The sequence below is a fragment of the Hippopotamus amphibius genome, chromosome 4 (genome assembly GCF_030028045.1).
Source record: "Hippopotamus amphibius kiboko isolate mHipAmp2 chromosome 4, mHipAmp2.hap2, whole genome shotgun sequence".
In the NCBI taxonomy this organism is placed as follows: domain Eukaryota; kingdom Metazoa; phylum Chordata; class Mammalia; order Artiodactyla; family Hippopotamidae; genus Hippopotamus; species Hippopotamus amphibius.
The window spans coordinates 157,512,802-157,527,676 of NC_080189.1; the positions used below are offsets into that span (position 1 = coordinate 157,512,802).

The 14,875-nt window shown below is 42.0% G+C and overlaps 1 protein-coding gene across 12 annotated transcripts in view; it reads left to right on the top strand.

Annotated features, from left to right (window-relative positions):
* The window catches only part of SIPA1L1 (signal induced proliferation associated 1 like 1), a 443,906-nt gene that overhangs the window by 402,291 nt on the left and 26,740 nt on the right, over positions 1-14,875 (top strand). For all 12 annotated transcript variants that reach the window (XM_057730455.1, XM_057730457.1, XM_057730458.1 and 9 more), the window contains one exon: positions 1,853-2,295. In XM_057730455.1, the coding sequence (XP_057586438.1) occupies positions 1,853-2,295 (443 nt within the window). The remainder of the gene's footprint in view (positions 1-1,852; positions 2,296-14,875) is intronic.

Consider the following 14,875-nt stretch of genomic DNA (forward strand, 5'->3'; position numbering starts at 1 on the left):
GTTGCCAAGAAAAACTAGAGTAGCACCAGTAAAGTAACTGGGATTGATCCTTTTTCAAGGGGAGGAGATCTTTCACTTTGAGGAGAGATAAGACTGTCCTCCTGGACCCTCCCCACAGCCAGTAAAGACACACACATCTTCTCTTCTTTTTTCTCAATCACCACCAAGTATCTGAACTAGTGACCTCCCTCTAATTTAAATATTATTTCACTCAGATATCTTTTGAAATCATATTTCTTTGATAAACTATAAAATGTTCTTTCTAAACAGCTAAGCCACTGTGCAACAAGGGTTCTGCCCACATTTTTTAAATTGAGAGGTGATTCACATATTTACATATCATAACATTCACGCATTTAAAGCGTACTATTTAGTAGTGGTTAGTGTATTCAGGGTTGTGCAACCAGCACCACGATCTAACTCCAGAACACTTTCATCACCCCAGGAAGAAACCTGTATCCTTAGGGAGTCACCCCAACTCTTCCATCCTCTCCAAGCCCTCAACAACTGCAAGTCTACTTTCTGTCTCTATGGATGTGCCTATTTGACATTTCATATGAATGGAATCATACAAGATGTGGCCTTTTGTGTCTGGCTTCTTTCATGTAGCATGTTTTCAAGGTTCATCTATGTTGTAGCATGTATTAGTACTTCGTGTCTTTTTATGACTGAATAGTTGTGTGGATATACCACATTTTTTAATCCGTTGAGCAGTTGATGGACATGGGAAATGTTTCTACTTTTTGACTATTATGAATAATGCTGCTATAAAATTCACGTAGACGTTTTTGTGTAAACATAGATTTTCATTTCTCTTGAGTAGAGTTGCAACTGTTTTCCCACAGCAGCTGCCCCATTTTACATTCCTACCAACAATGCCCATCATCTTTATTGTCTGCTTTTTTTATTAGAACCATCCTAGTGCGTGTGGAGTGTTTTGCATTTCCCTCATGACTAATGATACTGAGCATCTTTTCATGTGCTTGTTGGCCATTTGTATATCTTCCTTGGATAAATGACGATTCAAATCCCTTCCCCATTTTTTATTGGATTATTTAAAGCACAGAAGTTTTTAATTTTGATGAAAGTCCAGTTTCATCTATTTTTTTTTCTTTTCATTTTTGTGTTTTTGGTGTCATATCTAAGAAACCATTGCGTATTCCAAGATCACGAAAATGTATACCTGTGTTATCCTCTAAGAGTTTTATAGTTTTAGCCCTTACACTTGGGTCTTTGACTTTTTGAGTTTATTTTTCTATGTGGTAAGGACGCAACTTCACTCTTTTTTGCGTGTGGATATCTAGTTCTCCTAACACTGTTTGTTAAAAAGACTGCTCTCCCCCGCCGACTTCTCTTGGCACCTCTGAAAATTTGACCTCCAAGCACTCCTTAGAAGGCTGTCTCCTAAATAGATGCTATATGGGGAAAGAAAAGATGTCTTTAAGAAAAAGTCTTATAGTCGGTCTTCTGTTTACTCTGATCAGTAGGGTCTTCCTAATTATAAGCCCTTTGGAAGTATCACTTTCTGTTTTAAGATGAAGATATTAAAGACTAACGACAGTTTAGGGGGGGTTTTTTCTGATTAAAATTCTCTCAATACTGTTGATACTTTAGCATAAGCCAAATAATGAAAAATGGATTCTAAAAATCAAAGTTTCCAGCACTCTCTGCCGTGGAATCTTCTGAATAGGTTTTTCCAGGTACCTCCTGCCTTACTTTTTGTCATCATGGGAATTTGGGGGCCTTGAGAACCCCCTCATTAGACACGTTTCACAGGGTCATTCCCCCATTATTTTTTCCTGCGATTCAAGAAGCCAAGTCTGTAGTTAAGGAAAGCCTGCTTCCCTTGCAGTCTGACAGCCACTACTCAAGCCACTCCAGCAGCAATACCCTCTCCAGCAACGCATCGAGTGCCCACAGCGATGAGAAGTGGTATGACGGGGACCGCACCGAATCCGAGCTCAACAGCTACAACTACCTGCAAGGCACCTCCGCGGACAGCGGCATTGACACCACCTCCTATGGCCCCAGCCACGGCAGCACGGCCTCCCTGGGGGCGGCCACGTCGTCGCCGCGCTCAGGGCCGGGCAAGGAGAAAGTGGCCCCCCTGTGGCACAGTTCCAGTGAAGTCATCTCCATGGCAGATCGGACTTTAGAGTCAGAGAGCCATGGCATGGACCGGAAAACCGAGTCCTCCCTGAGCCTGGACATCCACACCAAGAGCCAGGCTGGCTCGAACCCTCTGACCAGGGAGAACAGCACGTTCAGTATCAGTGACGCTGCTTCCCACACCAGGTAACTGCCCCTCCCCACGCCCCTGCCACTCCCGGCCTCTCTTTGGCCAGTTTCCAACCTTGTCCCACATCCCACTTCCCTTTGCTCAAGAGTATATAAAGTGTCTGGGCTTTTTTGTTTGTTTTGTACAATGACAGTTATTTTTATATATTTAATGCCTTTTATTTACTACCCAAATCCTTTATTCCTACCATCCCGGTGCATTATTTTATAAATTTATTTATTTATTTAGTGGCTGTGTTGGGTCTTCCTTGCTGCTCGCGGGCTTCCTCCAATTGCGGCGAGCAGAGGCTACTCTTCGTTGCGGGGTGTGGGCTTCTCATTGCACTGGCTACGCTTGTTGTGGAGCACGGGCTCTAGGCGCCCAGGCTTCAGTAGTTATGGCTCTCAGGCTTAGTTGCTCCATGGCATGTGGGATCTTCCTGGCCCAGGGATCGAACCTGTATCCACTGCCTTGGCAGGCAGATTCGTAACCACTGCGCCACCAAGGAAGTCCCCCTAGTTCATTATTTTAAACTGTGAGAAAAGTTTGCAGCTTTGTTCTTTGTAGCTGTATATGATTTTATAAAAATGTTCCTAACTGCATACCAGAATGAGGGAAGAATTTTGTCATGTGGCTAGTGATAGAGAGTGTAGAATGGGACAGTCTTTTGAAGACATTAAAAGAAAACCTCAGCCACATTTTCAAAAGGAAGGGGTCTTTTCCAAAACTAACACGGCATCATTTATAATGCTGAACGCATCACTCACATGGCCTCTCTATCAGAGAACATCGCTTACCCGGTGTTTGCATGGCAATTTGTTTTCAGTAATTGTCCCCTGACAGTGATGTGTTAAGGGTGGGCGCTGTCCAACAGGAAAGTGTAGCTAAAGTTAGACACAGCCCATCTACCTTTCTGAATAGAAAAGTACACATTCCCCTGTATCCTTGGAGATCACGCTGATAGGCAAAGTAAATACTATCTTTCATTTCCTCTTTTGGATTTGAGCCTACAGTCCAAAGTATAAGATCCTTCCTTTTAGGGAGGAAACACTCTGTCACTATCTTTTGGGGCCTGTTGATCTCTTTGGTGGTTTCTCCTTTTACCTTTTACTGTCAGTCATTGACAGTAATGACCATCATTATTATGGCTTGTGTGATAGCATCCAACCTTGCTGTCTTCCAGGCCTCTCCTACTATCATGCCCTAAAGAAAAGTAGCAGAGAAGTTGAGTTTAGTTTTACTTTTCAAATGGGAATCCAGGCACATAATCTGTCAGTATACCCCAGATAACTTTAATGAAAGAGGACATCTTTGACTTAATTTGGATTTAACTTGATCCGTTAAATATTTACTTCTCCCATTGTCTGTATTGTTACTGATAAGATTCGCAAGCTTCCCGCCTTTTTAAAACTTCAGGCTGGCCCGATGATTTGAAGCATTTCCTGAGTTTTCTCTCTGTTTACCACTACCACGTTGCAGTAATAAAAAGCAATTGCAACAGGTCTGCAAACTGCATGGCCTCCGAGCAGAAAGGCAAATGGGAAAGTCATGTCAGGATTCTTGGGCACCATGCGTCCAGTTACTTTTCCATAATTCAGTGTTTGGAAAAGTGGTTGGAAAACAGAAAGCCGGGCATCAAATACCAGAACAATATAACACAGACGTGGAGCCACTTGATGCAGAGCTGTGCCGCTGGCTTGCTGTTTCTGACACACCTGCCGTCTCGTTAACTGTGGCCTGTGCATTGACTCAGAACATGTTTCAGTTCACAATAGTTCCTCTGTGGTTTTCAGGTTTACCTTCACTCCTAGATTTTGTTTTCACGTCTTCATTTTGAAAGGAGAGTGTCTCTTTTGAAATGATACTCCATCTGAGGATGTATCTCTGGTTTAATTTGATGGCAGAAGAAAGTCAGTTGTAGAAGTCTTGTCGCTAATGGCATCACCACGGAGTAAAGTTGAAAAGGGCTGAGCCTCTGAAACCAAAGCACAAAACGTGGGCTGTGCCACTCGCAAGTGTACCAAATCCCAGGGGATGTACCAAGTACCCTCCGAAAAGTCGCACCTAGGCTTGCATTATCTGAATATGGTGACTGAGGCTGCCTGAAGGTCTATAAAGGAGTATTCATATTTTCTGCTTCTAACTGACCGCGCAGAAAGCATTTAAATCATCATTTAGAAGTAACTCCTCTGTTGAAAATCAAAGTTGCTAGGGAAGAATGTGGCCTTTCAGGGAGGATGGCAGGGCTTCCCACCCGCTGATCGGTTGAGTCACATTCGTTCGCGACTCTGGTAAATGGGGATGCTTTGTGACTTCAGTCTGTTGATCTTGGCAGTGAGCTGGATAATCAGAGTTTTAGCAGACTTCCTTTTCTGGAGGAGAGGGGGACTTAGCCACCAAATGCACATTGCTAGAGAAACTAAAATCACTGCAAATTAGAGTGTTTGTGTCCTCGGAAGACAGGAACAGCAATTAATGTGGAGATCTCTTGACAGTGCATAAAAGAGCTTGTACCTGGGACTTGGTGGCAAAATCTCAATTACAGTGATTAAGTTCCACTGCATATTTCTGCCTGGGCTGTGTTCCTACTCCCTCTGTCCTCCAGTCTCCCTGTTGATGATCATGCAGGTTTTTTGTGTCTCCCCCCACCGCCCCATGAGAACTGCTTGATGTAGTTTGGTAATTACATAGAGTTGTTACATTCGGATGTCATTGAGAGGAGCCATACACATTGAAAGCTTTCTACAATGAAAAAATCTGTTACGTGCTCTAAAGTGTTATTCCCTAGAATATGTAAGTTAGAATATGTGTTTTCTATGAAGCTTGGAAATGTAGGGAGAGGGTTTTTTGTTTTTTTTGGTTTTTTTTGTAATGGCTGTTTCACTTTCAGATCTTGAATAAACCACTCAAAAAAATGATTTGTGGTGAGCATAGGAGAGGTGAAGATAGTTCCACTTCTAGTATACTGTTAACCAGCTGGGTCCATTTCTTTCTTAGAGTGCTGGCCTCGGAAGTAGGCAGCGGGTCTGTTTGTGTGGTGACCAAAGACTTCCTTAGTTTACAGAACTCTAGTCCTGCCGACCAGTGGCCATTGCTGATGGCAGAACTAGGTTCAAGACCAGTTATTTTGAAGCTCAAGGGATTTTCTGGGCGGTCCAGTGGTTAAGACTCTGCACTTCCACTGCATGGGTTATGGGTTCCGTCCCTCGTTGGGGAGCTAAGATCCCACATGCTGCTCAGTGCGGCCAGGAAAAAAAAAAAGACTTGCCTTGGGCTTGCACATACACATCTTGTCTGTAACATCCTGACCTGTCCTGTTCGAGTGTCCAGACTTCTGCACCCACTCGTTACCAGCCATCCTGCTGCTTTTCTCTTGCTTCCCGTAGAGCTCTGGTGCCAACTAGTACCCACTTACGTGATCACATAAACATTTTTACTGCCTTCCAATACAAAAGAATTTCTCACCCAGTGTGTTCATCCTAAGCACCTTTGCATAGTGTATGCCACTGTGAGCGTAGCAGATAAGTGTCCGATACACCAGCATTATAGGTGCTCAGTACTTTTTGATGAACAAATAGGAATAATTTCTTCCTTAATGCTCCCACTTTTCGCCTGATGATTCAAGGTCCCTACTTAATAAACCAGTTTGAAAATAGCATAAATCCTTAACTCCTGACCCCTCTGGAAAACTGCCACTCCTTTTCAAAACTTATTGTGTAGACATGTCAGTATTTGCACGGAGCTATAGTGCTTTTATATACAAGTGTATGTGTAAAAGTGTACCTAAAGTCCTTGTACGGCATGAGTTTTTAGTGAAGTCACTTCTATATAAGATTTTTTTAATCTGCAAAATATAACAGGGAGAGACTTTATAATAGCTTATCTGCAAATATCAATCAACTGTATCATTGTCCAGCATTCACTAGAGGGGGTGATTAAAGGCCAGGAAAAATGCCTGCCCACAGATGTTAGTACAGTTCAGTTTCCTGAATGTGATTTTTCTGGTTGACCTAATAAGTTAATTATTCACTCCAGGAAAGCTGTATGTTTCTTGAGAGTAGGGTTTGTATAGGACTTCTTATATTCAGTTTACATGAAACTTTAAGGAATACTTCGGGCTGCTGTAGCATACTGACTATGTATGTGTGCGTGCATGTGTGTGTACGTGTGCGTGTGTGTGTGTTGTAAGAGCTTGTGAGTTTCAGTTTTTTTCTCTACCCTCCTTGGCACCCTGGGTGAAAAATAGGCCTTCCTTCTTTGTTTAGAAATTATTCTGTTGTCTTTATCTGTAACGTTTTCTTCTTAAGTCTCTTCTGCCTGGGATCTTTTTAAATTGCTAATGATTAATTGCCCTCCTCTACATTTTTTTCTTAGGATGAGACTGTTATTTTTCTAAATTTTATGGACTAAGTCAGACTTTAAAGTGAAGCCTCTAAAATTCCCCAGGACTTCTCTCTGACACGTGGTTGGGTCCACTTGTCATATATTTATGAATCGTTTTCATTGGTAACTTTTGCTTCGTGGTCCTACATGCTGTGAACGTTCGGAGTTCTATTTTATTTTGCTTTTACACATCAGAACTCCAGGTAATCTGGCCTTAGGTACCTTGCCCCATTTCAGTTTCTTCCAGCTTATGAAAGTGGGTGATTATTTTAGCCAGAACTTTGGGGATGTTCAGCTTACCTCAAAGACTGAAAAACAGAACCACTGTGGTTGAAATTTCAACACTAAGAAAATGAGACGTCTGTCAAGCTCCAGACGTCAGATCTCTTGGTGCATGGGTCACCAACAAAAAGTTTCTCATTACTTGGTTCTGTGAAGCAACTAATGCATTCATCCAGTCAATACAGAAAGCCCAAATTCTCCAAATGCCATTAAATCAGAAGACCAACAGGAATTCTGCAAGGACAGAGTCTCTATTCTTTGCTATATTTAAACTGTCCTACTATACTACGAGGATGTGAATTTATCCAGTTGCTAAAAGAAAAGAAAGAATAATCTCAAGAAGAGAGATTCCATAATTTTTCTGAGTAATGTCAGTACTTAAGTCCCCTCCCTCTTCAGAATTTTGTCTGTATCTACCTATCTGAAATTCCTCTGGCTGCAGCTTAAATCTATAATTAAGAGAAAGAATGGTTTTTCTGAGCTGAGTCTTTTCTAAAGATTGAAGATTTTTGAAGTCTAAGATTATGAAATTTGTAGATACCAAGAAGAGGTGATTTGAAAATAATTTAACAGTATATATACATGGAAACAGCCCTTCACCTCCTGACAAGTCGATAGAGAAACATAGGGAAAACAGATTTGGATCCTGAGATCCAGGTTCAAGTCTCAGTTCTGCTGTTGACCAGCCATGTGGCCTTTAGCCAGTCCTGCCATTTCACTGAGCTTGTTCCTTTATCTGCAACTTAATAATACCTAGTCCCCTTACTAAATGGTTGTTTTTATATGTTTGTTGAGAATTAAAAAAAGGGTTATCAAAGGTATTGCAAACTGTGAAAGTCCGTTTAAGACAAAAGATTCTCTGTCATTTCCTTTTATAAGCACTCCATCACTTAGTGTGGTTATCTAGCTACTTTTCCTTCGAGAAACGTGTGTCTCCCCAGAAACTTTGCTTCTCGAGTTTCCTGCTTTGTTTTCTTTATCCTTTTTAGATGCCAGATCCGGACATGGCACTCTTCTCGGCTGTGCCCAACAGAGTGATAACATCCATGGTTATCTTGCTAGCTCCCTGTTAACTAGCTCAGCATTGCAGACTTACTCAGCTTGTGGTCCACAATGACTCCTGTGGTCTCTTCTGCTGGGCAGGCCTAGCCACTCCTTTCCCTACGCTTTATGCATGCGTGTGCCTTGTGCTTATTAGATATCTCCCTCTTATAGGTGAACAGTTTTCTTTACTGCAGTCACTTGGACATCCCCTTTTGCCAGCTTCATCATTCCTGCTTCAGTTCTTTTCCCCCCAGTCCTTTAGAATTAGTATCTTCTGAAGCCCTCCTAAATTGTAGAACCAGTATGGGATGGAGTTGTCTAGTGCTGAACACAGAGGGAGGAGTCCTCCTTAATCATTATCCTCCACAGTATCTGTCACCTGAAGGCTTATTTGTTATCTGTACAAGTAATCACAGGAAACCCTGCCAGCTCCGCTTCCCTTGGTATCAGGCCAGCATTCAGCCTGTGGGCAGATTCAGCCACAGCCCTTTGACGAAGTGATTAATTGCTGCTCTCCCTCTCCTGAAAATACCATCCCAGCACGTCTCAAATCCGTCGCTCCGTGTCATGCCTGAGTAGTAGGTGACTGCACGTGTTTCCTTCGGCAGCTCTCAGTGGCACGGAGAGTGGCTGGCAGGTGTTTTCTGTAGGCGGGGGTGGCCTTGTTGATGAGGCAGAAATGGCAGAACCGTTTCCCTCGTAGCTTCAGCACCTGGGGCTTTGACTCTTACACACAGGCTGCCCCTGTCCTGTGGGGTTCATCCCTTCATGAGGTCAACAAGCAGATGTAGCTCCTCCTCTGCAAAGTGGCACCTGCCGTGACTAGTGCCCTTTTTGGAAACTAGTCATCTAGTCTCGTCTCCTATAAAGTTGTACCACAGCCAGGAATGTAAATAACCAGGTTGCAGCACATTTGGTTCATGGTTTCATTTGAGCAGTAGGTCAGGATGAGAAGTTTGGACAGATTCAGAGTGTCCCAGATTCTCAGATGCCCCGTTGCCGCTTCTCTTTTTATATGACAAATCATGCATTGAGTGTGTGTCCTCTCGTCCTTTTCAAAATCCATGTCCTATCCAGGATCTGAAGCACAGTATGAGGTCAATGAATATATTTTGACTGAATAAATAAATAAAAGTAATTTGCTACTTCTAAAAAAAAACAACAAAGCCATGTCCTATAAACCTTAGTGTTCATAGAAGCACTGTTTACAATAGCCAAGACACGAAGCAACCTGTGTCCATAGACAGATGAATGGATAGAGATGTAGTATATTACACAATTGAATATTACTCAAGCATAAAAAAGAATGAAATAATACCATCTGCAGCAACATGGATGGACCTAGAGATTATCATACTAAGCGAAGTAAGTCAGACAAACAAATACCATGTAATATCACTTATATATGGCATCTTAAAAAAATGATACAAGTGAACTTACAAAACAGAAAGAGACTCACAAAGAAAATAGTCTCATGGTTACCAAAGGGGAAGGGGTGTGGGGAGGGATAAATTAGGAGTTTGGGATTAACAGATACACACCACTGTATATAAACTAGGTAAACAGCCAGGACCTACTGTATAGCACAGGGAACTATATTCAACATCGTATAATAATCTATAATGGAAGAGAATCTGAAAAGTGATATATATTACATATATGTGAATCACTTTGCTGTACACTTGAAACTAACACAACATTGTAAATCAACAATGCTTCAATTAAAAAAATTTTTTTTTTAAATTCATGTCCTGGAATGACCAAACGAATCATAGGTTGGTCCATTTTTAGGAAAGGGGAAATATCCTATACTTCATGTAAGAAAGCAAGCTAGTGTCTCTTTGTGTGGAATCCAGGAGCACCCTGACTGAATTCTCAGTGCTTCTAGTTTAGCCATAGTCATAGCTAAACTCATTTTTTTCTGTAGATAGAAAAGTAGCAGATACTGCACTTGTCACTTCCTCACATATCTATTGCTCTTCTCTTTTTACTCCATGTTATTGGCTCATTACCTTCTCACACAGTTCCTGGGGAGAGATCTAATGTGCCATGGATACAACTAAATTGCAACGTATTGAATTAACATGAAATCTCCAGGATCATGAAACAGCTCAGCCACGCAACACAGTTCCCCTTTGAAAGTATGAAGCTGACAACTTCATTTCAGTTGTTTTGTAATTAAAGCCAGAGATTATTTGGAGAAGTGTATGGATGCAGGTCCCTCCAGGTGGTTCAAAGCCAGCAGGGTTGGTCAGCTTCAAGGAGCCCCGCCCCCCTCTGACCTCCACCCCCACCCCCACCCACACACCCTGGGCCCAGGGAGGGGGCCACGGAGGAAGGAGGACACAGACAAGCCACTGTGGAATGGGAAGAGTCAAGGGGCTAATCCAGTAGTTCTTAGGCTCTAGGGAACATGAGAGTCCTTTGGGGGTTTGTTAAAATACACATTCCTGGGGCTCTAGGAGATGGGACGTGAGCCAAGGAATCATTATTTACCTCAACACTTGCAGGTGGCCAAAGTTCATGGCTGCAGAAACACTGCTCTGATGCCTTCCTCTTCTTGATCTTGTGTGAAGTTGGATTTTGATGGAGTCATAACAATATGGTAATTCACCTGGGCTTGCGCAGTTCTCAGTGGATGTGAACTCTTGGGGGAGATTTTTGCCAACATACACAACTCAAGGTCCACCCCAACTCTGTTAAATTAAAATCTCTGGAATTAGGGCCTAAGAATGTGTATCTTTGAAGCTCCCAGGTGACCCTGCTGTGACCTGGGACAGGGGAACTAAAGTGCTCACGTTACTCCATGCTGTGAGTTGTACACAATAAGAAGGAAGAACTACCATTGGATGAGTCATTTGCTTTTGCTTTTACCATTGTTCCCACATCTAATCAGTTGTTAAATAGGGCTGTCCTTGATTATAACCATGAGTGAACAAAAGTGTGCCGCCATGTCACACCTGGGGGCTAATGTCAGCTGTCCTCTTCACAGATGAAACCGGTAATCAGGGCCTGTGGTCACAGATAAAACCAATCATCGGGTTCTATGGATAATTAAACAATTACCCTTTTAAGAACATACTTGTAAACAGAAGCATACTCCATAGATTTAATTATTTCTTGCAGTAAAAATAAAGCAACATCCAGTTTTAAATAAAGAATGAGTAAAATACACTACCTTTGTGCATAACACTCCCTTGCGTGGCTGATTTGTCACTTATTTAACAGTTGTCTGCATCGACTATTGAATGCCTACGATGGCCAGGGACTATTCTAAGCAGAGAGAATACAGTAGTGAACAAAAACAGACAAAAATTTCAGCCCTCAGGGAGCTTACGTTTAAACAGGGGGAGACAGACTGTAAACAAGATAAAGAAATTAAATATATAGTGTGCTTCATAAATACCAAAGAGAATCCCTCTGTGCAATAAATATTTGACTGAGAGTCGACTGTATTCTGACATTGTTAAATACACAGTGGTATCCCTGCCTTCAAAGAGTTTATCATCTAGTACAAAAACTTATTAAACGCCTCTCTGGGAAATAATGGTAGTAATTTAATTTACGTAGGAAGAAAAAAGCTCCAGAAACTGTGTATGCTGTATACTTTACTTTTACCTTTGATGTTTCTAGCATTTTCTGTAATGCTCCCTTTTATGCAGTATATATATTATGGCTAAAGCAGCACAGTTATTTCGTAAAGCATGGGGGAAATATTTATAAATTAAAAGACTGTGCAGTTTACATTCTTTTCTCATGGTTAATTATTTCTATTTTGACCAAACATTTAGTCTTTGAAAACCCCAGGGTTTTGAAGACCAGTGGTAGCACATCAAGATAGTTGTTGATGAAAAATATAAATTATGAGCGCTCAAGTGTACCTCTGGTACATGGTTTTCGGGGTCTGAGTCAGGGTCACAACATCACCTGGGAACAAGTTAGAAGTGCAGATTCTCATGTTCCCCACCCCACCCAAGCTCCCGAATCAGAACCTCTGAGGTGAGGCCCCACAATCTGTATCTTAACACGCGGATGAGAGCGAAAGGCTTGAGTCATTCAAACACACGGCACTCACTTGTGGGTGGTAATCAAGGCAGGTGAAGCACGCACGTGATTATCCCGGATGAGAGACGAGTGTGTTAGACCCTGACTTGTTGTTTTGCACTTAATTGGCATCTGCTTCAGACACTAACCAGGGTTGAAGCGTGAGACATCGCCACATCTGGGTTACAGATGTGTATGAGGCAGGCACAGTTGGGTGAAAAAAATCTGCAAACCAAAGATTAGATCTTGTCACTAGGAAACAAATAGCCACAAACCTCTCATATGGTTGGGGTTTGTTTTTTTGTGTTTTGCTTTTTTTTTCATCTTTATTGGAGTATAATTGCTTTACAATGTTGTCTTAGTTTCTGCTGTACAACAAAGTGAATCAGCTGTATGTATACATATATCCCCACATCCCCTCCCTCTTGAGCCTCCCTCCCAACCTCCCTATCCCGCCCCTTTAGGTCTTCACAAAGCATTGAGCTGATCTCCCTGTGCTGTGCAGCAGCTTCCCACTAGCTATCTATTTTACACTTGGTAGTGTATATATGTCATTGCTACCCTCTCACTTCTTCCCAGCCTCCCCTTCCCTCCGGGTGTCCTCAGGTCCGTTGTCTACGTCTTCGTCTCTATTCCTGCCCTGCCACTGGGTTCATCAATACCATTTTTTAAGATTCCATATATATGCAGTAGCATACGGTATTTGTGTTTCTCTTCCTGACTGACTTCAGAGTCTGTATAACAGACTCTGGGTCCATCCACCTCACTACAAATAACTCAGTTTAGTTCCTTTTTATGGCTGAGTTATATTCCATTGTATACATGTACCACATCTTCTTTATCCATTTGTCTGTGGATGGACATTTAGGTTGCTTCCGTGTCCTGGCTATTGTAAATAGTGCTGCAGTGAACATTGGGGTGCGTGTGTCTTTTTGAATCATGGTGTTCTCTGGGTATATGCCCAGGAGTGGGATTGCTGGGTCATATGGTAGTTCTGTCTTTAGTTCTTTAAGGAGCCTCCATGCTGTTTCCATAGTGGCTGTATCAAGTTGCATTCCCACCAGCAGTGCGGGCCCGTTCCCTTCTCTCCACACCGTCTCCCAAAGGCTGCACTCTTACTATTTCAGAAGCGTCTCTGGGCTCATGCCCCCTGTGTTGATAACGCATTGGCTGTTGAGCCGGGTCTCAGGTGTTGCTGTCTGTGGGCTTGTCTGCCTCTATCTTTGTGTGCCTTTTCCTGCTTCTTTTTTCTTTTTGGTTCACCTTTCCACTTTTAGTCTCTTTTCCATAACAGAGACCTGCTATTATTTTGTTCTTGTTGATTTATCAATAATATACTGCACTTATGGAGGAGTTTTGCATTCCCTTAATTTTAAAAGCAAACAAATGGGATATCTGTTACCAAGAAGTAAAAACTAAATGAGATTGCATTACTTTTAAAGTTATGTTGCCCTTTGAGATTTTGTGAGGGGTCTTTTCTTTCCCCTTCTCCCTAGATAAAAAAAACCTTGGGGGGAAAATTGTTAGAGGGATTATGAGTATGGCTAGTCATTTTTAAAAATATATTTTGGGAGGGTGGGATGAATTACTTAGCCACGTTATCGCTACCCAGATCAAGAACTGGACCTTGACCAGCATCCAGATACCCTTCCTCCCACATGCCCCACCCCCCAGCCCAAGTCACCTCCCCCTCCTCCCCAAGTGAACACAATCCTGAATCCTAAAGTCATACACTGGTTTTGCCTGTTTGGGGGCTTTGTGTAAGTGGAATCGTCCCACACATATTATTCTGTGTCTGGTGAGGTTGTGCTGGTGAGATTCATCCCTGTGTTGCAAGTAACATTTATTTACTTTCATTGCTGTGTTATATTTCCATTGTGAGAGCATACCACAATCTGTTTATCCATTCTGCTGTTGTCAAGCATTTGGAGTATTTCCAGTTTGGGGCTATTACAGGTTCTTGTACGTGTCCTTTGGTACAGGTGTGTATGCACTTCTATTCGGTGTATACCTAGGAGTGATATTGCTAGCATAGGATTTACGTATTTTCAACTTTAGCAGAGACTGAACGAGTGTATGAGAGTGCTAGTTGCTCCACATTCTTTCTAGAACTTGATATTATCATTTTAATTTTAGCCATTCTGGTAGGTGTGTAGTGGTCCCTCTTTGTGGCTTTAATTTGCATTTTCCTGATAATGTTGAGCACCGGTGTTTGATGGTTTTTAAGATACCCTCTTTTGTGAAATTCCTTTTCAGGTATTTGCCCATTTTTCTGTTGGGTTGTCTGTCTTGTTAATTTTTAGGAGTTAAATAGGAGCCCATTGTTGGATATATGTGTTACATATATTCTCCTGCTCTTTGTCTTTTGATGAATAGAAGTTCTTAATTTTAATGGGGTTCAATCATTGCCTTTATGATCCTATTAAAGAAACCTCTGCCTCTATCATAAAGATGTTCTTCCATGTTACAGTCCAGAATCCTTAGATCTGCATTTAAATATACAGTCCAGCTGGAATTGATTTTTTTAAAAACCATTGAATTGTACACTTTATTTTAAAATATGGATTGCTAATTTTTTAAATTAATTAATTAATTAGACTGCATCGGGTATTAGTTGTGGCAAGAGGGCTTCTCTCTAGGTGTGACGTGGGCTCAGTAGTTGCGGCATGCGGGCTTAGTTGCCCTGAGGCATGTAGGATTTTAGTTTCCCAACCAGGAATCAAACCTTCGTCCCTGAGTTGGAAAGCAGATTCTTAACCCCTGAACTGCCGGGGAAGTCCCTTGAATTGATTTCTATGTAAGGTTTGTGGTGGAGTTCGATTCATTTTCGTGTGTGTGTGTGTG